The sequence below is a fragment of the Capricornis sumatraensis genome, chromosome 9, assembly GCF_032405125.1.
Source record: "Capricornis sumatraensis isolate serow.1 chromosome 9, serow.2, whole genome shotgun sequence".
NCBI lineage: Eukaryota > Metazoa > Chordata > Mammalia > Artiodactyla > Bovidae > Capricornis > Capricornis sumatraensis.
In genome coordinates, this window is record NC_091077.1 from 60,320,498 (window position 1) to 60,345,490 (window position 24,993).

At 46.0% G+C, this 24,993-nt stretch overlaps 1 protein-coding gene across 3 annotated transcripts in view; it reads left to right on the forward strand.

The window, feature by feature from the left end:
• The window catches only part of AFAP1L1 (actin filament associated protein 1 like 1), a 67,722-nt gene that overhangs the window by 14,058 nt on the left and 28,671 nt on the right, over nucleotides 1–24,993 (forward strand). Inside the window, exons 1-6 of one of the 3 annotated variants that reach the window (XM_068979926.1) lie at nucleotides 15,204–15,328; nucleotides 16,410–16,493; nucleotides 17,245–17,342; nucleotides 18,134–18,242; nucleotides 22,717–22,815; nucleotides 23,499–23,710. In XM_068979926.1, the coding sequence (XP_068836027.1) occupies nucleotides 15,286–15,328; nucleotides 16,410–16,493; nucleotides 17,245–17,342; nucleotides 18,134–18,242; nucleotides 22,717–22,815; nucleotides 23,499–23,710 (645 nt within the window). In that variant the 5' untranslated portion in view covers nucleotides 15,204–15,285. Of the gene's footprint in view, nucleotides 1–15,203; nucleotides 15,329–16,409; nucleotides 16,494–17,244; nucleotides 17,343–18,133; nucleotides 18,243–22,716; nucleotides 22,816–23,498; nucleotides 23,711–24,993 lie in introns of those variants that run through there. The other 2 variants (XM_068979927.1, XM_068979928.1) reach the window with 2 other exon arrangements.

Here is a 24,993-nt window from a genome sequence, read left to right on the forward strand (position 1 = left end):
CACAACTGCGGGTGTGACTGGTCACTAATAATAGAGGCAGCACACTGTGGGAGCTGAGTGCACTGGCTGCGGTGTCAGGTTGCCAGGGTCTGAATCCCCTCTGCTCCTTCTATTTAATACCGGGTCTCAGTTTCTTCAGCTAAAAATGGAGATAACAATCTCCTGTCTGACTATGGGACAATTGGATTTCTGCAAGAAAAGCAATCAGCATGCAGGAAGCACACAATTAAAAAAAAAAAGCCAATGTTTAAACAACACTTCTATAAATGATCTCCTTTCTTAAAATGATCTCCTTTCTTTAAAAATCAGGATGGATTCCTCTCACTTCTTGCCTGCCCATCCTGGAAAGGGATGGAATTACAGAGGGAAGAAACCACAGGGAGTATAGGGAGCATATGAAGCTCTTTCATCATCTGAGTCACAAAGGAAACTGGTGTCTGGGCCCTGGGGAGCTCTGAAGAGGTGTGAGCAGGAGGGGGTTATGCTGTGTGTTGCCACTTGGGGAAAATTAAAGCTCACATTAGAGTAGAAAGGGAGAGATTAGAGAAAGGAGACCAGTTAGGAACTGCAGCAAATACTGCATATGAGCAGCAAACTTCGTAAGACTACCTCACCTTCCTGTTTAAGAACAGAAAAACATAAAGCTTCATACTCTGTCCATTTTCAAAGAGAACATGTAGAATTGTTGATCTCATGGGAGAGCAGAGGAGACATATGTCCAGGGCTCTTCAAGACTCAAGACAGTCATTCCCGAGACCTTTAAACATCATTTTCTCATTCTCACCCCCAGCTCTGCAGGCAGGAAATCACTCTAGGCATCTCCCAAAGGCTCTCGGGGGTGCCTGGGCTCCCTGTGGGCTGCACTCACAGGGGCCTGGCCCAGAACATAATCCAGGGTTAGCACTGGAAGGCTTTTGCAAGCAAGGGGAAGGAAGGAAGGAAGGAAGAGAGGGAAGAGGATGGACTTACCACCTGGGTGGCCATTCTGAGCATAACCTTTAGCCTCCCACCTAGAATGTCTAGACTAAACTCTGGGAGATACCTGAATCCCCTGTGATTACTAACAACATGAACAACATTAATAGTAACAACCAACCTTTGCAGGAGGTCTCATGTGCTTGGCACAAACCTTAACACTTTTTCTACGTGATCTCCCTTTCTGCTCACCACAACCTTCTGACATGAGTGGTCTTATTACCTCTGCCTCACAGATGAGAAAACTGATGTCACCTGCTTGGGGTCACTGGGCTAGGAAGGACAAATCCCAGGTGTGATTCTGTGTGCTTCTCACCATAGTCACCCAGTGTCACAATTACCCACTATACTAACTCACCCCCACCTTCCTGGCCAACAGGCAGTCCGCCAAGACTCAGCCACTCTCGGAAGAGATAGCTGGCTCTCTTCTTAGTTCAAATTTCTGGAAAGTTCCTACATACAGTGGACCTAATAATGTGGTCTTGGAGCTGCCACCACTGGTCTGGACTGTCCTCCAGAGCCCCAGAGAACACGTCTGCCTCTGCTTGCCTCTTCCCCCATCCCCGTAAGCCCTTCTGCTCCTGGAGATGGCTGTCACAGGCAGAATCAGCGGCCCTCTCCCTGACCTGTGGTTGTTCCTCTGAATTCTGGGCTGTTAGTTCATCTCTCTGCAGTGCATCTGCTTTGTGCCCATTACGGTACTGGGCACCAGGCTGTAGCAGCAGATATTACTCAGGCATCATCTCTGCTCTCACAGTTCACACTTTAATGGAGGTCACTGAACAAACTGTCTGCCCTGGAGGCTCTTAACAGTTAACCTCACCTGTCCAGAAGAGCAGGACAGGCCTCCTGGAGGAGTGGCCTCTAAACTAATTCTCAAAGAATAAATGGGCACCGTCTAGGGAATAGGGCAGAGTTTAAATAATGACATTAGTCAGTTTGGTATGTGTCAGGAACTGTTCTAACCAGTTCATATAACACCTCGCTGGACCCTCATGACAGCCCTGTAAGGTGTAGTTATTATTATTATCCCCATTATTCAGATGTGGAGACTCAGAAAAGTGAAGTAACCTGCCCAGGGTCATATAGTAGCTGGAGAACAAGACATGCAAAGGAAACACCACAAGCAAACAGTAGTGGGGTGGGGTCTCAGACATTGAAAATAGGTAATAAATAGTAAAAAAAAAAAAAAGTTTTTAAACTCTACTGAACAGAACAAAGATAAATACACTGTTCCCATCAGTGCAGCCTGAGGCCTCTATTGATAATTTTATAATTCTTTAATCACACAAAGGTTTCTATGGGCTGAGGTTTCTATGGGTTTCTATGGTCAACCTAACCCTTGCTTTTCTGAATAGGGATGCTCATCTCTTGAATCCTACACACGTTCTGTTGTCTGATTGAGTGAAAGGGGGAGCAGATGACACACGTGTGATCATTAATCACAACATACCAATTTATAAAAACTTCCATTTACAGACTGTTTACTATCACTTTTCACAGATATTGTCAGGTCTGAGTCTCACAACAGGCCTGAGAGGTAGACAGAGCAGTTACCATCCCTCCACTTTAATGATGAGGAAATAGAGGCAACTTACCTGAGCCCACACAGCCAGTAAGTATGGAGCCTGAGCCCTAGGTTTTTGGCTCCAGCTCCTGTGTTTTCCCCTCTACACCAAAACACAACGAACAGTGAGGGCCAGAAAGATGTGAACCTGGCACCTATGACCTCCAGCAAGCTCTTCAGCCTCTCTAGGCCTCAGTTTCTTGTCAGTAAAACTGAGATAAGAAGAGCTCCTACCATATGCAGTTGCTGCAAAGATGAAATAAACATAATAGGCACAGAGTGTTAGCCATGGAGAATATTCTCACAGTGGAGTATCATACAGCACAATAAATGAACACAATGACAGGCAACGATATGGATAAACCTTTAGCAGTATCACAGTAAGACAAAAGTCACAAAAAAATTACCAATAACATTATGCCCTTTTAATAAAGTTTCAGTTCAGTTCAGTCACTCAGTCGTGTCCGACTCTTTGCGACCCCATGAATCTCAGCACGCCAGGCCTCCCTGTCCATCACCAACTCCTGGAGTTTACCCAAACCCATGTCCATTGAGTCAGTGATGCCATCCAACCATCTTGTCCTCTGTCATCCCCTTCTCCTCCTGCCCTCAATCTTTCCCAGCATCAGGGTCTTTTCAAATGAGTCACCTCTTCACATCAGGTGGCCAAAGTATTGGAGTTTCAGCTTCAACATCAGTCCTTCCAATGAACACCCAGGACTGATCTCCTTTAGGATGGACTGGTTGGATCTCTCTACAGTCCAAGGGACTCTCAAGAGTCTTCTCCAACAACACAGTTCAAAAGCATCAATTCTTCGGCACTCAGCCTTCTTCACAGTCCAACTCTCACAACCATACATGACCACTGGAAAAATCATAGCCTTGACTAAACGGACCTTTGTTGGCAAAGTAATGTCTCTGCTTTTTAATACGCTCTCTAGGTTGGTCATAACTTTCCTTCCAAGGAGTAAGCATCTTTTAATTTCATGGCTGCGATCACTATCTGCAGTGATTTTGGAGCCCAAGAAAATAAAATCTGACACTGTTTCCACTGTTTCCTATAAGTGATGGGACCAGATGCCATGACCTTAGTTTTCTGAATGTTGAGCTTTAAGCCAACTTTTTCACTCTCCTCTTTGACTTTCATCAAGAGGCTTTTTAGTTCCTCTTCACTTTCTGCCATAAGGGTGGCGTCATCTGCATACCTGAAGTTATTGATATTTCTCCCAGCTTTTATAACAACTAAAATTTTTAAATTTTTATGGGTAAATCTAGTTGCAGTCTATAAGGGAAAACAAGGGTGTGATGAATACAGCATTCAGGATGACAGACTGGGAGAGCGTAAGCAGAAGCATGAAATCATAGTTAGATACATGATATTGTCTAGATCCGGGATTCTGCTTTGAATGGTGGACTTGTCGGCACTTACTACATTAGCAAAAATAACTGACTACATAAATAAATAAAAATGAAGCATGCATGGACCAATGATGACAGTATCTCATGAATCAAGGATTAGGATTAATCCAATTTTTGTCCAGTTGAGGTCCTAATTTATTAAAGAAATATAAGTGTTAGGCCCACATTGTAAAATGTGTTCAATAAATGTTCACTGTCATCGTTGACTATTATTATCAGCATTATTCACAAACCCCTAGCCAGACATCCTCAGTGTCTGTTGCAGACAATTGGTGAGATAGTTCCTCAAACTTCTCAGAATGGTAAGCCCAGCTCCATCTAGGCCTCAGACCAGGCACCCATCCTGTGAAGGGACACTAGTGGGGAGTAGTCATGAGTGGCTCACTGGTGGTTCTACCGAGCTTCGGAGATAGGGAACCTCTTTTAGAAGAAGGTGGCCAGAAAGAATTATGATGCAACAGTTAGAAGTTTAGGCCCTAGACTTAGGTCTAGGTTCTTTTTGCCACTGCAGCACATCAGGCTTCCCCGTCCATCACCAACCCACCTTTAAACAAACAATTGTGCCTCTCTGAGCCTCACTTGGTTTATGTATAAAACAGAGGGTAAGAACAGTAACTACCTCACAGGGCCATTATGAGAATTAAATGAGGTAATCCATGCAAAATGCTTAGCATAACATCTGGAACATCACTTAAGAGCTCAAAAACACTCCCTGCCTTTATCATCCGGTATCCCAGGCCACTCCATTCAGTGAAGGAGATGGTAGGGACTTCCACCAAGCGGAAACAGCTGCCATCTTGTGTGTGAGGGCTGAGCCTGTGTGTGTCACAGTTTTCCACTTCCTCCTGGAACCATTTCCTTTGTAAGCCAAACAGGGAGGAATCTGCACACAAAGGAACAATTCTGGGAGAATCCAGCCCCACTGCCAAAAGCTATTTCCTTGCCCCACCCGACTCTTGTCTGGAAATGTCTTGATGAGGGGGAACTACCACCTCCCTGGCCACCCAGGGCTGAGAAACAAGGTGTTCAGAATGAGAGCTGTCCTGGTGGATGACAAGACATGGGCAGAGCTGCTGCTCAAAGGGCCATTAACATACAGGGCTTCCATGAGCTTGTCACCCTCGCCCACCTCCCAGAACAGAGTCACCCCAAAACAGCCCCACAACCTGCTTCCCCACTGACCTGCCACCTCCCTGACCTTTTACCTTCCTGGAACAAGAGTACGTCACAGAACTGTGCTACAGAGGATCCCCAGTAAGAATCCCCACAGTTTACAAACGCTTACCCCACCATTGCCCATTCTGCCTCCCACAAAGGATTCCCACACACAAGGATTCTAAATCCCTTCTTCCAGAAGAGGAAGATGATGCTCTGAGGGGCTGATTTACCCAATTCCACACTAGCAAGTAGGAGGAGTCAGAATCCAAACCAGATACTCTCCTCAGTTCAGTTCAGTCGCTCAGCCATGTCCGACTTTGCAACCCCACGGACTGTAGCATGCCAGACTTCCCTGTCCATCACCAACTCCCAGAGCCTACTCAAACTCATGTCCATCGCATCAGTGATGCCATCCAACCATCTCATCCTCTGTCGTCCCCTTTTCCTCTCGCCTCAGTCTTTTCCAGCATCAGGGTCTTTTCCAAAGAGTCGGTTCTCCTACCAAATCCCAAATCCTCCACTCTTCTTTTCCACCTCCCTCAGGATTTCTGGGTTTCTCTCCCAAGGAGTCAAACTGTACTATTCTCTTCAGCATAAAGGATATTCCATTTCCTCCATAAGCTGTAATTATCACACACAAAAGCCTTTCAAGGTGACCTCGACAGCCCTCTGCCTGCCTCACACAGGAGCTATATATAACTCCTGGAAAGCAGTCAGCACAAGGCACTGGCTTTGCAGCTGTGTTTCTTTGCTGCTCCTTTTCTATTCTTTTCCAGCCCACATGAACCACAGTCTTCCCTGTATGCTCTGGGACAACAGGATGTATTTGTTTTAGCAATCAACAATGCTAGTCCAACCAGTGAGGTCCCCTCCAATGTCCTGCCCACTGTTTGGCCTTCATTTGGACTCCGTGAAGTGCTTGTAAATTCAGAGAAAGGAAGTGAGACATCTTCATGGCCCCAGATGGGTTGATCTGCAATAACTTGGAAGAAACTGGGCAGAGGAATGAGGCATTTCTGCACCCATGAAGTGAGGGGTCAATTCCCTCAGCCTCACCTGTGTGGCTGGGGGCCTCGCTGCAGAGTTAACGCAGGACTTAGCATAGATGGACACAGCATTCTGAAGGAGCACTGGGAGAGGCATCTCCAAATGGCCTCAGGATTCTTCCCATTCTGCAGTCCTCAGTTTCCACATCTGTAAGAATTAAGTTATGAATTTCATTAAGACTACCAAAATTCACAATTTAATTATGTAAAGAACACATGTAAACCTCTTAAAGCAAGGTATGACATATAATAGTAAAGGAAGAATGATGTTAACAGCTAACATGTACTGAGTATTTACTATGTGCCAGACTCTATTTTAGGCACATTCTCACTGTACTAGGGCCCATTGTTGAGGTAGATAAGCTTCACAGGTCACCAATGATGTACATCAGGCGGTTATGTAATTATCCCAAAGGTATAAAGCTAGAAAACGGAAATAAGACTTAAACTCACATAGTTCCTGTATTAATGTTACTATGTTAGGATTAAAATCCACAAAACATGCATCACTAAACCAACTGGAAACCATATTCACACGAGGGGTACAAGTTCAAACAAACAGGGTTTGGGGAGCTTAGCTGCATGAGACAAAAGGGTTTCTGCTCCCTTTTGTACCCTGGGCTTTTTGCTACCTGTTTTGGGTGTTTTCTGTTTTTTTCCTTTCAAGCATCTTTTTTACTATCCTGAGTCACCATGAGAACAAACATGGTTAACTATACATTAACTAGCTGTTGTTGTTGTTTAGTCACTCAATCATGTCCAATTCTTTGCAACCCCCTGGACTGCAGCATGCCCAGGCTTCCCTGTCCTTTACCATCTCCTGGAGCTTGCTCAAACTCCTGTCCATCGAGTTGGTGATGCCATCCAACCATCTCATCCTCTGTCATCCCGTTCTCCTGCCTTCAATCTTTCCCAGCATCGGGGTCTTTTCCAATGAGTCAGCTCTTCACATCAGGTGACCAAAGCATTGGAGTGTCAGCATCAGTCCTTCCAATGAATGTTCAGGACTGATTTCCTTTAGGATTGACTGGTTTGATCCCCTTGCAGTCCAAGGGACTCTCAAGAGTCATCTCCAACACCACAGTTCAGAAGCATCAGTTCTTCAGCACTCAGCCTTTCTTATGGTCCAATTCTCACATCCATATATGACTACTGGAAAAACCATAGCTTTGACCAGACAGACCTTTGTTGGCAAAGTAATGTCTCTGCTTTTAAATTTGCTGTCTAAGTTTGTCATAGCTTTTGTCTAACTAGCTGTTGGACTTTATCAACTCTTAAGAAAACTTTGCTTCAAGAATTTACTCATTCCACAAATACTTAAGCACATATTCTATGTCAGGCACTAGCAAAACCTGGCCCTATTCTTACCCTCAAGGAGTTAAGGCTCAAGTGGGGGAAACAGATGCTAATCAGAGATAGACGTATTTAAATACAGCCATCCTCTGGATCTGCAGGGAACTGGGTCCAGGACCTTCACCAATACCAAAATCCTCAGATACTCAGTTCCATCAATCAGTCCCATGGCTTCTGCATGCTCAAGTTTTTCATCCAGGGATCCATCCAGAGTGCCAGTGAAGAGTGTAACATTTCACCATAAGAAGTATCACAGGGAGAGTGATGCTATGACAGCATAAAATAAAGGGAGTGTATGTGGTCAGGAGGACAGTGAAGGTCTGTGAGAAAGCCATGAGTGAGTAGAGGGCTGAAGGGGGCCATTACTGGTTAGGAGGAGAAGGGAATTCTGACAGGAAGGGGGAACCACATATGCAGAGACCTGGGCTTAAGAGGCTGAGGAACAGAGCAGAAAGCAGCCTGGACAAAGGTGTCTGGAAGGGCATTCAGGGTTGGAAGGCCACAGAAAAGTCTCCTCTTTCCTTCCTTCCTCCTACCCAACTGTTGAGACCACCTCTACTAAGTATACTGCTTTCCTTTCTAAGGTGAGTTAATTCCCCACTGCTATAATGGGTCATACCTCACTGACATGCTAGGCTGTTAAAACAATTTACTAAATGTCATCTCTAAAATCATGATCAAAAGGTTTTAAAGGAATGTACTACTTCTTTCTCCAGGTAAGGAACCTTTATGAGATAGAAATTGGGTTATTTTGCAGTCGGGAAATGAGAAAGGAAATTTGAGTACATGAAAAGAAAAACTGCATACCCTTCATAAAACCACATTCTGACAACTCTTCCTATTTTTCATTTTTCAACCGTACTGTTTGCATTTTCTCTAACTTTGATAGCAAAGAAGGATGAGTTGTTTTTGTCCTAAAGAGGCCTGTCAAGTACTGAAGTGGGGAAAAGAGAAATTGCTTTCCTCCTACTGCTTTGCATTTAATGAAATTATAACTTGTGAGCTGTTTCCAAGCATTTTTGTAAATTTCAGAGACTAAAAGGTGCCCAGGAATGAGATCACAAGTCAAAGAGCCCACCAGCTGACTAGGTAGGAACCCAAACAGGGTTTGTTATTCCTGTGGCTTGCCGAAGATGTATTATTTACTTGCTTTTTGTCATGGAAATTAGACCTTTTACCTTTCAGATCTCTAAATAAGTCTGACCTTCTTTGCACTGGGAGCCCATACTGGTTGTAATGAAGGCCTTTTGCTTCAAGGTTTCACTTAAGCTGCACCAGGGATGCAGCCCTGGGAACAGGTGGCAGTGCTTTTTGCTTGGGGCTTAGATTTCTGCTCTCTACCACCTCATGCTGTTTTCACTTAGGAGGGGAGGGTGGAGCAGCAGAGAGGAAACTGATCTTAGTCTTAGTTGGGTGTTCACCAGGAACAATAAGCACAGAGTGGTATAACCTTAGATAAATTTTTAAGTAGGTTTCTAATTTTATTTGACAAACTTTTTTGCATCCCTGTGAACAGTTATCAAATCTTGGATTTCTATGCCCCTCTGTCCCACCTGGTAAAAAAAAAAATGAAGACTTATAACAATGATTAGACTATTTCTCCCTGGTTTTTCTCGATTGGAATTCACTGTACCTCCCTAAGGCTCAACTAAACCAAACAAGATCAATGAAATGTATTCATGGTTCTAAATAAAATCTAGTCATAAAAGGAAACCCTGTCCCGATGCCCCATCTGCCCACGGACAGCAGAGATGACCTGGACCAGGAGCAAAGATGGGAGGTGGGTGGGGTAGGAACTAGTGATTTTTCCTGGGATGGCAAGGACAGGATTCTGGGCTGTATTACTGCCCCTCCAGCTGAAAGATGCTGTCCCTCCACATGGCATGGAGGGAGTCCTTAGGAGGGGAGCACTCTGAGAAAAGGGGCTCTACCACCTCCAATGGCCATAACCGCACAAGCTCAGTGTCAGGCCCAGGGCCGTGAACAGTCCATGTGGGGAGGGGGCTGCTTGCAGAATCCCACAATGTCCTCCTGCCCTGGGAACTCCCTTCCCTTGTGCCTAGCACACCTGAATCTGTTGGGGGGTTACACAGATGAAGAGAACACCATTGAGTTCCCTGAGCACCACCATATGTATCTTTTTATTTAATCTCTACAGCGATCATGCGCAGAAGCTACTGTTTTACCCCCACTGTTTATAGATGAAGAATTGAACGCTAAGGAAAGTTAAGACGTTTCCCCAAGCAGAAAATGGCAGAGCTGGGTGGGGCCCAGACTGTGTATACCCTGAGCTCTCAGCCATTCTTCTATGACTTATCTAAGCATTAAACCTAGTGTAAATTTAACACTAGATATTCTTATTCTCAATTAGTTGTGTGACTGTAGCTAAGTCAGATAAACTCTTGAACCCTCAGGTTCCACATCCTTAAAATCAGAGTGTTGGCCTGGGTCATCAAAATATTCAATGAATGGATGCTTGCTGGGCATCTGCTGTGATTGAGGCACAGATTAAGACATGTCCTCACAAAGTCTGTTACCACAACTATGGCAGATCTGTCACTAAATACTATCTGGTCAATACTCTGGAGTGTGCACAATTCTGGGGAATATTAGGAAGCAGCAACAACTATAATATGGCCCTGTTGATGGCTCCAGGCACAGCACGGAACAAAGTGCTCTGCAAGCATCATCTTAACCTAGTTAGGCTGGGGTCCTAGTATTCTTACTTTACAGATGAGAAAACCATGGCTCAGAGCTCTCTAATGTGCCCATCTTTGTCCAACTCGGAAGTGGCAGCACAAGAAGTCCAGCTCAGAGGTCTTACCCCAAAGCCCTAATCACTGTGCTCTCCTAAGCAAGCCTTCATGTCCCAGCTAGTTACAGTCGTCTGCAGGGGCTTATTCCCACCTTCACTCAGTTGTTTCAGAAAGAGATGTCTAATGACAATTTTTTAAGGAATGAGGGAGGTCTTCCCACAATCTTTATGTTCACGGACATGCCCTCTAGTAGGTTTTCTGGGGGCGTGTTTTTCAGAGGTTGAACCTTGGAATCACCTGGAATACTCCTTAGAAATATAGATTCCTGGGTCCTAGTACATAGCCTACTGAATGAGACTCTCAGGTAGGAGGTCCAGCAAACCCCTGGGAGAGGTATGACCATTTGTCATAAGCATTATATCATTTTATATATATATGATTTCTCTCCAAATTAAATTATTTGATAGCTTAAATCCTTGTGGTTTGAATTATACGGTGTTAAAGATGAAGGTACTCTCAAAGGCACATCTGTATTTACCACACCTGGAAGCTAGCTTTGGGGGAAGAGTTCCTTATCATCTTTAAAGAACAGAGCACTGGCCAAAAGCTTTCTTGTAACCATGATGTAGAAGCTTCTCCCTGGGATGACGTTCTGCTGGTAAGTCAGGTATAAGTTTGAATCACTTGTTTTTTTCCTGAGATCGACATAGTTAGGGCTTTAAAGTTCAGTGGGCTCAGTGGAGAAAGGCCCACTGAGCAGGATCTCAGCCCCACAATAAGGGTCTCCCACTCATCCAGTGAGAGAACTTCCAGATCAAGACCCCCAGTGACTCAGCTCAGCAAGCAAGCTTTGAGGGGCCATCCGCCTCCTTCCTGCCCCAACCTGGCCTCCCTTTCTCTGAGCCCAAGTTCTCTGATAGAGGATTTGGGAGTCACAGCGAAATGCAAGCTTTGAAGTCAGAGAGCCTGACCTTACAGCTTACTGGCTGGGTGACCTCAATTCTCTAAGCCTCTGCTTCCTCCCTCATAGAACACAGAGACACCTATGTGGTTTGCGAGGATTAAATGAGATGATGTGCATTAACTGCTCAGCTCAAGGAACAGTTCTTGCCCACTAAAGCTACAAGCTGAGCTTTCTCCCAGGCTCGCACTCCCTCCATCATCTGCTGCCTACCACTTCCTTGCAGGCTCCAGAAACCAATGCCACCAGGACGGAGCAGCTCCTCACTCCCCATGTGCTTCTCCCAGATTCACTCAGCTCCCTCCTTTGCTCTATTTGGACTATTGTGATCACAGCTCAGTTAAACGAAAAACACTTAGAAGTCAAGAGCCCACGTTAGAAATCCTATCAAGTACCAGGAAAAAGAAAAGCAAAAAAGGGTGTTATAATGCTTGGGTACTTAAACTCGTGTTTTTAAATGCACGAAACTCACTCAGAAACTACCTGTCCTCACTTTAGAAGCAGGAGAGCTTTTAGAAGCCAGAATGCTGCCACAAGAGGCACTTGCTGATAGCAGCAAGAGGAAATTTGTGAGATAAAACCTCACAGACAAAAGAGAGGGAGATAGGAAGAGGAGGAAGGAGGGAGAGACGGACAGACAGACTGATTTAAGGAATACAAAGGCTTAGCAATCTGAGATTATTTATTGAAGGACAGCAATTCTCAGAAAGATGTGGCTGGGGACAGGAATGCTTGGGGGTCCCCAAGATGCTTTCCAGGGGTACCCCCAAGGTCACACCCACTTTTACATAGTACTGAGACCTTACATGTCCTCTTCACTCTCATTCTCTTATGGGTACACAGCAGAGTTTTCCAAAGGCTATATGATGTGTGACAGTGTGGTAGCTTTCAAGGTTAATGGGATGTGTGACTATGTATTTTTTTCAGTTTTTCCAATGTTTTTAATTCAAGCTTTTCTCAGTTTTCAGTTCAATTGCTCCGTAGTGTTCCGACTCTTTGTGACTCCATGGACTGCATCACTTCAGGCTTCCTGTCCATCACCAACACGTGAAGCTTGTTCAAACTCATGTCCATCAAGTCAGTGATACCATCCAATCATCTCATCCTCTGTCGTCCCCTTCTCCTCCCACCTTCAATCTTTCCTAGCATCAGGGTCTTTTCCAATGAGTCAGTCCTTCACATAAGGTGGCCACAGTACTGGAGCTTCAGCATCAGTCCTTCCAATAAATATTCAGGACTGATTTCCTTTAGGATGGACTGGTTGAATCTCCTTGCAGTCCAAGGGACTCTCAAGAGTCTTCTCCAACAACACAGGTCAAAAGCATCAATTCTTCAACACTCAGCTTTATAGTCCAACTCTCACATCCATACATGACTACTGGAAAAATGATAGCTTTGACTAGATGGACCTTTGTCAGCAAAGTAATGTCTCTGCTTTTTAATACGCTGTCTTGATTGGTCATAGATTTTTCTTCCAAGGAGCAAGCATCTTTTAATTGCGTGGCTGCAGTCACCATCTGCAGTGATTTTGGAGCCCCAAAAATAAAATCTCTCACTGTTCCCATTGTTTCCCCATCTATTTGCCATGAAGTGATGGGACCGGATGCCATGATCTTAGTTTTCTGAATGTTGAGTTTTAAGCCTACTTTTTCACTCTCCTCTCACTTTCATCAAAAGGCTCTTTAGTTCTTCGCTTTCTGCCATCAGGGTGGTGTCATCTGCATATCTAAAGTTATTGATATTTCTCCTGGCAATCTTGATTCCAGCTTATGTTTCATCCAGCTTGGCATTTCACATGATGTACTCTGCATATAACTTAAATAAGCAGGGTGACAGTATACAGCCTTGATGTACTCTTTTCCCTATTTGGAACCAGTCTGTTAGAACTATGTCTAGTTCTAACTGTTGCTTCTTGGCCTGCATACAGATTTCTCAGGAGGCAGGTAAGGTGGTCTGGTATTGTCCAATCTCTTTAAGAATTTTCCATAGTTTGTTGTGATCCACACATTCAAAGGCTTTAGCAGAGGTAGATGTCTTTTTGGAACTCTCTTGCTTTTCCAATGATCCAGTGAATGTTGGGAATTTGATCTCTGGTTCCTCTACCTTTTCTAAATCCAGCTTGAACATCTGAAGTTCACGGTTCACATACTATTGAAGCCTGGATTGGAGAATTTTGAGCATTACTTTGCTGGCATGTGAGATTAGTGCAATTGTGCAGTAGTTTGAACATTCTTTGTCATTGCCTTTCTTTGGGATTGGAATGAAAACTGACCTTTTCCAGTAATGTGGCCACTGCTGAGTTTTCCAAATTTGCTGGCATGTTGAGTACAGCACTTTCTCAGCATCGTCTTTTAGGATTTGAAATAGCTCAACTAGAATTCCATCACCTCCACTAGCTTTGTTCATAATGATGCTTCTTTGTTCGTAATGATACTTCTTTGTTCGTAATGATGTTCACTTTGCATTCCAGGATGTCTGGCTTAAGGTGGGTGATCACACCATCGTGGTTATCTAGATCATGAAGACCTTTTTTGTATAGTTCTGTGTATTCTTGCCACCTCTTCTTAATATCTTCTGCTTCTGTTAGGTCCATACCATTGCTATCCTTTATTGTGCCCATTTTTCATGAAATGTTCCCTTGGTATCACTAATTTTCTTGAAGAGATCTCTAGTCTTTCCCATTCTATTGTTTTCCTCTGTTTCTTTGCATTGAGCACTGGAAGGCTTTTTTTTATCTCTGTGTTATTCATTGGAACTCTTCATTCAAATAGCTATATCTTTCCTTTTCTGCTTTGCATTTCACTTCTCTTCTTTCCTCAGCTATTTGTAAGGCCTCCTCAGACACCCATTTTGCCTTTTTCCATTTCTTTTCTTGGGGATGGTCTTGATCACTGCCTCCTGTACAGTGTCACGAACCTCCATCCATAGTTCTTCAGACACTCTATCAGATCTAATCCTAATTGAGATCTAATTCTTAATTTTAAGTGATGTTAAACTCATACTGGTTTCCCAGTATGTATGAAAGGGATTAGCACAGCTGGAAATAACTGTTCAATACACGTGAGCTCATATTATTATGCACAAGTGATTGGCAAGCTGCAAAGAGGGACAATACTACTTCTATAGAGAAGTCAGTCTTAGGCTCTAAGGCAAACCAAGTCCCAAGATACTGCTTTGGGACAGAGAGACATTGATGACATCATGGTCTTGGTATGCTTCAGTCTTTTTGAAGGACTCTGCCTTAGGCTTTGCAACTCTGTGTGGTCTCAGACCAGCAGCGTCAGTTTTAGCTGGGAGCTTGTCAGCAATGCAGAATCTCAGGCCCCATACCAGACCTCCTGAGTCAGAATCTGCATTTTGACAGAATCCCCTGGTAATTCCTTATATACACTCAAGTCTGAGAAACACTGGTGTACAGAGAAAAGAACAGCAACAAGAGTTTCTGGCCAGGGGTGGGAAGGGTTAATGTTTAGTTTGGCTCCTGTCAAGTCACCGGAAACAGAAGGTTCCAGAGATTGAAGTGTATAGACTGATGGGACAGGAAGGCTTCCTTCCTGCCCTGTGTCCTGGACAGCCAGAGCTCCTGCCTGGGACCTGCACTGACCCTTCAGCTCAGTGAGGAAGGACCCTGGGCCTGCAGAGCAGAGGGCAGGCTGGGACAAAGAGAGGGCTCAGTGCCTCTGCTCAGACTAGCTGGAGGCTCAGTCCTCAGGCCAACCCCAGATGAGGTCTGAGGAGGAGGAGCAGGGAGCAGGGAGCCGGAAAAACGTCACAGTTAACTGAGCAGAGCTCTCCCACGGGACACTGGTGGCCAGCGCTGGGACAGCTGTGTGAGGGCCTCTGAGGTCTCTGTGTTGCCCTGGGCCCTGTCCTCTGGCTTCTGCTTCCCCGGGCCCTGCAGGGTGAGGGTGGGGCCCAGACCCTGGACACAGCCGAGACTGTGCTCCACGGGCTTCCTCCTCAGTGCTGGAGCAGCTCCTCCCCGAGCTCACAGGGCTGCTCAGCCTCCTGGACCACGAGTACCTCAGCGACACCACTCTGGAGAAGAAGATGGCCGTGGCCTCCATCCTGCAGAGCCTGCAGCCCCTCCCAGGTCAGCCGTCAGCATGCTGCCCAGAGCTTCTCAAGAACTCTCAGTAACTGCCCAGGGCCTGCTGGTAGGAGGAAGTAAACCTCACAGCATGGCAGCTCAGCTCCCTTCATGGTCTAACCAGCGTCCCCATGCACTCCAAGCTTTGTCCACCATAGCCCTGGCTGTGCTCCTTGTCCTCCTCCACCCCTGGCCCTCTACAAACTCACACAACACACATGCCATACATACTCATGTACACACCACTACCACACACTCACACACACAACATGCTCTCACACAGACCTCACACAGTAACACACATCACACATAACGCACCCCCATGCTCTATCACACAAAACACACTCACTCATCACATACACACAGCATATATGCACAACACTCACACACACTCTGACAGACATATCACATACACATCACACTCTCCTGCACTCAGATGCATGCTCACACACTCCCTCCTGGCTTTATGGGTAGTGTGCCTGCCCCTCCATCTCCACTCAGGCCCTCCCTCTACTCCCCACAGCCTCTCTGCCTCACTGTGTTCTCAGCAGCAAAGCTTCCTCCTCTGCTCCAGCCTTTCCCCAACTTCAAGAGAGCCCACAAGATGGTATGTGTAAATCAAGAGCTCAGTAAACTCTAAAGGGGCTGTGTCCTATCCCGCAGGGTTGGAGGGGTCTAAGTGACATGGGGGGGTCACCACTGGGTGAAACTGAGCCTCACTTCCCAGGGACAGTGTCCTCGGCCACTCTCACAGGACTGCTGGCGAATGAAAGGGCCAGCAGTTTGCCGACTGGCCCCCAGCTGTCCCCAAAGCAGCGCCTCTACTTTGTCCTCTATATTGGGCTCTGGGCATCCTTTCACTCAGAGAAGGAGATCCTCAATAACAATGGAAAAAAGGAAACAAAGTTTGAAAGCTCTGGAGATGATGTAGGATATGCACATGCTTTGCAACCTGAGTGCTGTGTCCTGTGCAGGACGGAAGTCTGAGTGGGCGGGGTGGACTAGCCACCCTCGGCGGCAGCAGCAGCAGTCCTGGGCCCCCATGCCCCTCCTCACTGCTGGCCTGCTCTCCCCTTCCTCACAGCCAAAGAAGCCTCCTACCTGTATGTGAACACAGCGGACCTCCACTCTGGGCCCAGCTTCGTGGAGTCCCTCTTCGAAGAATTTGGTAAGCTACTCTGAATCTGTCCCTCCAGCTCATGCACGTCATGCACGTCTACCACCTCAGTCTCTAGAAGGGTCCCCTGCATCTGGGTCTGGCGCTAACATTACGAAATTGAGTCACCTCAGAAAAGTCCCTTTGCCTCTCTGGGCCCTGTCAGGTCTGAAAGTCTAGTCAAAATCCATAGTTACAGGAAATCAGCTCAAGATTTGAGGAAGGGTAGGGATGAACACACAGGCTGAAGAATGCTGGCAATAGGGCCTTGTCTCATCTGCTGCTAACATCCATCTTAGTAGCTGCCTGGTCTCTGAGTTGAGCGGTCCGGCAGCTCAGCAGAAAATGAAGCTGTGAGGGACCAGCAGAGGCACCTAGAATATGGGAGCAGCCAAGCCAGGCCGCGTGCAGGGTGTGTGCGATCCCTGATCTATCCCAAGGGAGAACGGCACTATACAACACAGGGAGAAAGCTGTGGGTCAGATGAGAGGATTCATGGACTGACAGACTTAGGGAAAACACCATGCCTTCATTAAATAACCCTTGGAAACTTCCAAAGCACTGTACCAAACTGCATTATCCCATCTGATTCCCTGATAACACTGGGATTATTGTGACCACTTTATGGATAAGAGGGATGAAGTCACTTGCCCTGGATTACTAATGGAGGTGGTTGGGCTTCCTGACCCCAAATCTAGTCCTCTTCTCACTCTGCCGTGCTCATCCTCCACTTACTCTGTCCTAATGGCCTGACTCCCCCTAGACTGTGACCTGAGCAGCCTTCAAGACATGCCAGAGGACGAGGCAGAGTCCTGCAAAGCAGCCAGTCCTGAGCCAGCCAAGAGTCCATCTCTGAGACAAGTGAGTTCTTACACTCTCTGGCCCTCGTTTTCTCTGGAGGAGGGAGGGAAACTCTCAACTCTAATGCTGGGGATCCTCTTGACCATAACAGATCTACTCTGTCTTCAGTGTGATGGTTAAGGGCAGAAACAGCACTGTGAGAACATTTTAATGATTCATGATGGCATGCTCACTGTGCCAGTGCCGATCAGGGATAATGTGGTAAACTGACCTGTCCCTTCAGGCCCAAAGGACATGCCCACCCCAACTTCTGATTTTAGGAGCACAGGAGGAGTGATGGGGAAAGCTCTGGATCACAAGATGGGTGGCCTCTGCCTTCCTCCCTTCTGCTGTGTGGCAGATCACTTCCGGTCTCTGACCCTGAGTTTTCACCTACAAAAATGAAGGTCTAGATCACAGACCAAAAATGAAGTTCCCAGCCTTTGGGGCCATGAAATTAGGGCAGGGGGCTCAAATCACATCAAACATTATCTGTTGACTGCATAATTCACTATCATCACCATCATAAATGGTACCAGTTGTTGACCACGCATCATATCCTTCCAGTACTCTTGCCTGGAAAATCCCACGGACGGAGGAGCCTGGTGGGCTGCAGTTCATGGGGTTGCTAAGAGTCGGACACGACTGAAGTGACTTAGCAGCAGCAGCATGTCCTTTCATATTCAGAGACTGCATCCTGCCTTTTAGGAGCTCCTGTCCCCCTCGTCCCCAGGCTCCTCCCTGTCACTCTGCCTGCTCCCCATGCTCTCCTGGTCTTTTGGGTTTCACACACCTCCTCTGTCCTCTTTCAGACAGCTGACCTGCCTCCACCACTCCCCAACAGGCCTCCGCCTGAGGACTACTATGAGGAGGCCCTTCCCCTGGGACCTGGCAAGTCCCCTGAGTATATCAGCTCCCACAGTAAGTTCTCATCCCTGAGGGTTGGGGGTGAGGGGGAGAAGGCTCCTGTCCTGAAGCTCCTGTGTGTCCTGCTGGGGCTAGAGCTCCAAGCCTGGCACCATTCCACCATGCCCACCTACTGGGGAGGAGCGTGGGAGACCATGACCTCTCCTGTGACAGCCTGGGTGGGCGGGCCAGTAGGCATGGCCTGGGGCTCCAGACCCAGTTCTATGTGACCTTGAACAACCCTCTGCCCCTCTCTGGGCTTCTGTTCCTCTACCCTTGAAATAAGAAAGAGGGGCTGGATACACACATATCAAGGTACTAGGGCGGAAGTTCACGAGTGCTACGGCCTGGAATAGGGACTTAACATTGCATACAAGAAACTCTACTATGGTTTTTGGGTGATGCACCATGTGCAGCTGAACCTGCATCAGACTTCTGTGTCCCGATACCCTATCATTTGGCAGCACAGAGGAATATTCTTCAACCATCAAACAATACATGAGACGGGTCTGTCCGGGCTGATCAGAAATTAATCCCAGGATACATACTGAAAAAAAAGTCAAAATACTGCATGTAACATGATCCCATTCGCTTTTAAATAGGGTGCTCACACAGGCATTTAACAGTTTTTCTAGGACATGCAAGAAACTCTTGACAGTATTTTCCTATAGGAAATGAATGAGCAGAAATCTGGGTGAAAGGGAACATATTTTCCCATTCACACTCTTTTGTTGTGATTGTGCTTTTCATCATGTGGTAGTGAAATACACATGACGTAGAACTCACCACTCCAACCGTCCAATCACTGGCGTTTAGTGCACTCACAGTGTTGCATAGCCATCAGCACTATCAAGTTCCCAAACATCTTCATTAGTCCAGAAGGAAAACCCACACTCAGAAAGCAGTCGCTTCCTGTTCCCCCTCAACCAGTCTGCTTTGTCTCTATAATTTGCCTTATCTGGATATTTCATTTAAACAGAATCATACAATGCGTGGCCTTTCTTGTCTGGGTGACTCTATTCAGCATAGTGCTTCGGAGGTTCATTCATGCCATTGCATGTATCAGTACTTCCTTTTTATAGACAAATAATACTCTACTGTATGAATATACCATATTTCGTTTATCCATCTGTCAGTTGATAGACATTTGGGTTGTTTCCATCTTTGGGCTATTATGATATACTATTCTTATGATTAATAAACTAGTTCAAACAAAACTAGTGAGATGGTGGACTTGGACCAGGTGATCCATGGCCCTCTTCAGACTTAGGACCTATGTCACTGCCAGCAGCTGTTTATGTGAAGCAGCTGACTTTATTTTATCCACTTGAGGACAGAGAAGGAGGGGATGAAGTGCTGCTAGACCCTGAATCCCAGGACAAGCTCTCAGCTGGGTGAGGCTCTTTCCCCTCTGCAGAGAGTTCAGATGGGGCAGAGAAGCTGTCTCCTCGAGCAGCGGGGGTCCTGGGGTGGGAGGGAAGGGAGTGCCTCAGGAAAGGCCAGGGACCTTGTCCAGGAAGAGGGCGCCACGCCCGACAGGAAGTATCCTTGCCCTCGCACACTGTCCAGCCTGCCAGGTGTCCGAGGGCTTTCGGTGCTCCCTCCCTCTCCCTCCTGCGCCTCCTCCTTTTCCACCCTCACTTCTGGCCTGAGTACCCCAGTCCACCCCACAGGGATGTCTCTAGCATCTGAGACTCAGGATGTCTGCTGGGAAAAGCAGGCTGCGAGCCTCACTTGAGAGATATAACTGGGCACCCCAGTCACTGGGAATTTGAGTGCTGCCATCCTCAGGAAAACAGTAGGGCTGAGAGCCCAGAGCAGTGCTCTGAGGAACAGCGTGGTGTGAGAGCAAGTTGGTCTGAAAGAAGGAAGGCTTCCTGGAGGAGAGGGTGGGCACCTGTCCCCTGAGCTGGCAACTTCAGTTCTAATCCAGGGTCTATCACTAGAAAAGTGTGTGGCCTCAGTTTCTTCATCTATGAAGTGGGTCTGATACCTCCCTCCCTGCACTGCAGAAACCAAGATATAATAGTTATAATGATGTCTAGCATTTGTCTCGGAGAAGGCAATGGCACCCCACTCTAGTACTCTTGCCTGGAAAATCCCATGGATGGAGGAGCCTGGAAGGCTGCAGTCCATGGGGTCGCTGAGGGTCAGACACGACTGAGCGACTTCACTTTCACTTTTCTCTTTCATGCATTGGAGAAGGAAATGGCAACCAGTGTTCTTGCCTGGAGGATTCCAGGGACAGCGGAGCCTGGTGGGCTGCTGTCTATGGGTCGCACAGAGTCGGACACGACTGAAGCGACTTAGCAGCAGTAGCAGCAGCATTTGTCTAAGATGTTTTATGTGCCAGGCTTTATATTGAGAGTTCATATGCATTATATCACTAATCCAAGGTAGGAACTGTTCATGTCAATTTTATAGGTAAAGAATCTGAAATACAGAGAAACTGTGTTTTCTTTCCAAGGTCACTCAGTAAATAATGGAGATAGATTTGAACTCAGATCTGATTAACCCCAAAGCACATGCCCTTAACCCACTGAGCTTCAAAGTATGCTCCAGAGACCATCCGTATCAAAATAATCTTAATTGTTAAAAAAAAAAATCTGATTCCTTGGAATTTCATACATTTTCTATTTTTACATATGTTTAGAACCATCCAGTTAAATAGGTTTTTCCATAGTGTAGATTCCTCAGTTCAGCCCACACCAGTGACTCAGAATCTCTGGAGATATAGTTCAGGGATCTAAATTTTTTTTTCCTTATTTATTTTTAATTGGAGGATAATTGTTTTACACTATTATGCTGATTTCTGCCATATATCAACATGAATCAGCCATAGACATCTGCATTTTTTAAAAGACCCCAAATGAATATAAGTTGGTGCAGCCATTAAGGGAAAAATATGGAGGTTCCTCAAAAAACTAAAAATAAGTTACCATATGATCTAGCAACCCCACTCCTGGGCATACACCTGGAGAAAACTCTAATTCGAAAAGATACATGGGGCTCCCCTGGTGGTCTAGTGGTTAAGAATCCACCTGCCAATGAAGACGACATGGGTTCGATCCCTGATCCTGGAAGATGCCACAGGCCAACTAAGCCTGTGCGCCACAGCTACAGAGCCCACATGCCCTAGAACCTGTGCCCTGCAACAAGAGATGCCACTGCAATGAGAAGCCTGCCCAGTGCAATGAGAGAAAGCCCTAGGGCAACAACAAAAACCCAGCACAGCCAAAAATAAATAAATATGAAAAAAGAAAAGATACATGTAACCCTGATGTTCATAGCAGTGTTATTTACAACAGCCAAGACATGGAAGCAACCTAAACATACATCAACAGATGAATGGGTAAAGATATTTTATATATACATACACACACACACACACACACACACACACACACAATGGAATATTACTCAGCCACAGGAAAAAAAGAATGAAATAATGCCACTTGCAGCAGCATGCACAGACCTAGAGGTTTTCATACTGGGTGAAGTAAATCAGAGAAAGACAAAGACCTGAAGATATTAGTTATATGTGGAATCTAAAGTATGATACAAATGAACTTATTTACAATACAGATACAGACTCAGACATAGAAAATAAACCTATGGTTACCAAAGGGCAAAGGAAGGGATAAATTAGGATTTGGGGATTTAACAGATCAAGCTCGTAAATACAAAACAGATAACCAGCAAGATCCTATGTATAGCACAGAGAACTATATTCAGTATCTTATAAAAATAATGGAAAAGAAAAATAAAGACCTTTGGTAATTGTGATATAAAATACAATTTAGGATACTTCCATTGCTATACTATACTGACTCTCATGAATGGGAAAAGTGCGAAAATTCAGCATTAGCAGCTATTGTATGTGTTGAATATATTCACTATTGTATGTATTATTATTATTTCCTCTAGTCCTCCTCCTCCTCTGCAGGTTTAGGAGAGGAGGGGGTGGATGCGTTAAGAAGTGAGCAGGGGGGCTGAGGTGGAAGAAGACAGACAAGGGCAAAGCAGAAAGGGGGGCTGGGCCCAGGTGCTGGGACACCACTCCTCCGTCCAGTGACTGGAACTGCGACCAAGACACACACACACACACACCAGTGTTCTGGGTCAGAGGAGAGAGGCTGACCATGCCCTGCCTGGGGAGGTCAGAGGGAAGATCTTCAGGCTGGGTACTGGAGGCTGAGCAGGAATTTTCTAGCTCTTGCTAAGAGGGCACAGGGAAGAGCATGAACATAGGCCTGGAAGTGTGACAGGGCCCAGTAGGGCCATTCTGGGTGACAGGAGCATAGGGGGCAGGTGTGGCGCTAAGGCAGATGAGATATGGAGAGGAGGCCCCACACTCTGGCCAGGCAGTGACTAGAAGCTCCACTCCCTCTTCCCTGAGGAGGACACCATGTCTAAGATCTTCACCAGCCCTGGCACCTGGAGTCTGCCTGCATTTCTCCAAGTACTGCTCTTTCTGCCAACCCCACAGATGGCTGCAGCCCAGCCCACTCGCTTATGGATGGCTACTATGAGGATGCAGACAGCAGCTACCCTGCCACCAGGATGAATGGGGAGCTGAAGAATTCTTGTAAGTACTAGGTGGACGTTCAGTCCAGTTCTGTCCTCAGGAAGAACAAACCTTGACCTGACCTTGGCATGCCCATACCCACTGCCCCCCTCAACTCCCTGGGGTCACTACAGAGGCCTCAAAGCCCTTTTTCTCAGTGATCCTTGGGTTCAGTGGGAGGACTGCTGAGCAGACTTAGGAGCCCCCAATGAAGCCCTTGCCCTGACTCTCGGTAACTGACCTTAAGCAAGTGATTTACTCTCCCTGAGCCTCCAGATTCCTCTGTATCAAACAGGGACTTGCTGAGGGCCATGAACATGACCTGAGACAACAGATGCAAAGATGATGGGTAAAGACAATAGCTGATGTTTACTGAGCCCTCAGTGAGTGCCAAACACTCAGCTAAACGTTCTGCATTTGTTGCTGCTCAAAATAGCCTAGTGAGGTAGGTATTATAATTTATTATGACCATTTCATTGATGAGGAAACTGAAGCTCTGAGAGGTAAAGTCACTGAGATCACAAAGCAAGTGGTAAATCTGAAAGACACGGGGCCCGTGTGGGAGCTTAGTCCTTACCAGGATCACACCTCACACCCACCCCTTGGGCCCCAGAGCAGGAATATCTGCAAAAGAGTAAGAAGGCCCACCTCCCCACACACCGGGTGACAGCACAGGGACAGGTCCTTTCCTGTGGCTCCTGCAGACAATGACTCTGACGCCATGAGCAGCTCCTACGAGTCGTACGATGAGGAGGAGGAGGAAGGGAAAGGGCCACAGCCCACACACCAGTGGCCCTCAGAGGAGGCCTCCATGCACCTGGTGAGGGACTGCAGGATATGTGCCTTCCTGCTGCGGAAAAAGCGCTTCGGGCAGTGGGCCAAGCAGTTGACCGTCATCAAGGAGGACCAGCTCCTGGTGAGTGGCCACAGACGACAGCCTCTTGGCCTCACGTGGACTTGCATGTGTGTGTCTGTGTGCGTGCAGGCATGCCTGCCTCTGTTCCTCTGGGTTTGCTTTGTGCACAGAGGCTCAAAGGACAGTTCTTCTGAGAACAGAGCTCTCCTACCCAAGCAGAATTAAAAAAAAAAAAAAATGTGAAGAACTGATCGACTTTACCAAGTTTTGTTTTCCGAAACATGATTTTTTTTATCTTAAAACAATGTTTATCGTTTTTCACTAAGTAAATGTATTTAATTATAAAGCTAGAAAAGAAAAAGAAAAATGATTTTTTTTAAAAAGTCCCATTGACCAAGAGCTAACCACTGTTAAGTTTTGATGCATAAACTTCCACCCTCATTTCTATACATCTGTCTTTTTCTGAAACTGAGCCCATGTAATACTTGTTATTATATAACTTGAAACTTTTTAATTTGTCATGTCTCATCACTATCATTTCATAAAAGAAATATACCTTTAATTCCAAAGTATAAGGATGGACATAATTTCTGGGGAAAAAATGACATCTCTTTACCTGTTAAGTCTTACTAAACATGTATCTGCTGAAACATGACCTTTTCTCACCTTGGAGCAATGAAAAGCTCATCCCAGGTCAGAATCAGGCCAAGAATCATGACATACTCCTTTCCACACATCATGCCTTCTTTTTCTTGACTTACTGCAATGGCTATGACCTCCAGTGGAGATTCTCTGGTGGCTCAGTGGTAAAGAATCCACCTGCCAATGCAGGAGATGTGCATTCAAACCCTGGGTCAGGAAGATCCCCTGAAGAAAGGAGTGGCAACCCACTCCAGTATTCTTGCTTGGAGAATCCCATGGACAGAGGACCCGGCAGGCTATAGTCCGTGGGGTCGCAAAGAGTCGGACACGACTGAGTGACTAAACAAGAACAACTAAGGACCTCTAGGATGATATAAACAGAAGTGATGAGAGTAGGCACATTTGTCTCAATCCAGATCTCAAAGGAAAGTTCAATAATTCACCATTAAGGCTGATGTTTGTTTGTGGGGTTTTTTTGTAGGTACTCCTTATTATCACATTAAGCAAGTTTCCCTCTAAGAGTTTGCTAAGAGTTTATGTTACAAATGAATACAGAATTTTATCAAATATTTTTTCTGCTTATATTGAAATATGTAGTTTTTCTCTTTTTTCTGGTCCTACAACAAATTACATGGTTAGTTTTTGAATGATAACCCACTCTTGCACTCTTAGAAAACGTTTGATCTCTATGCAGTATGGTT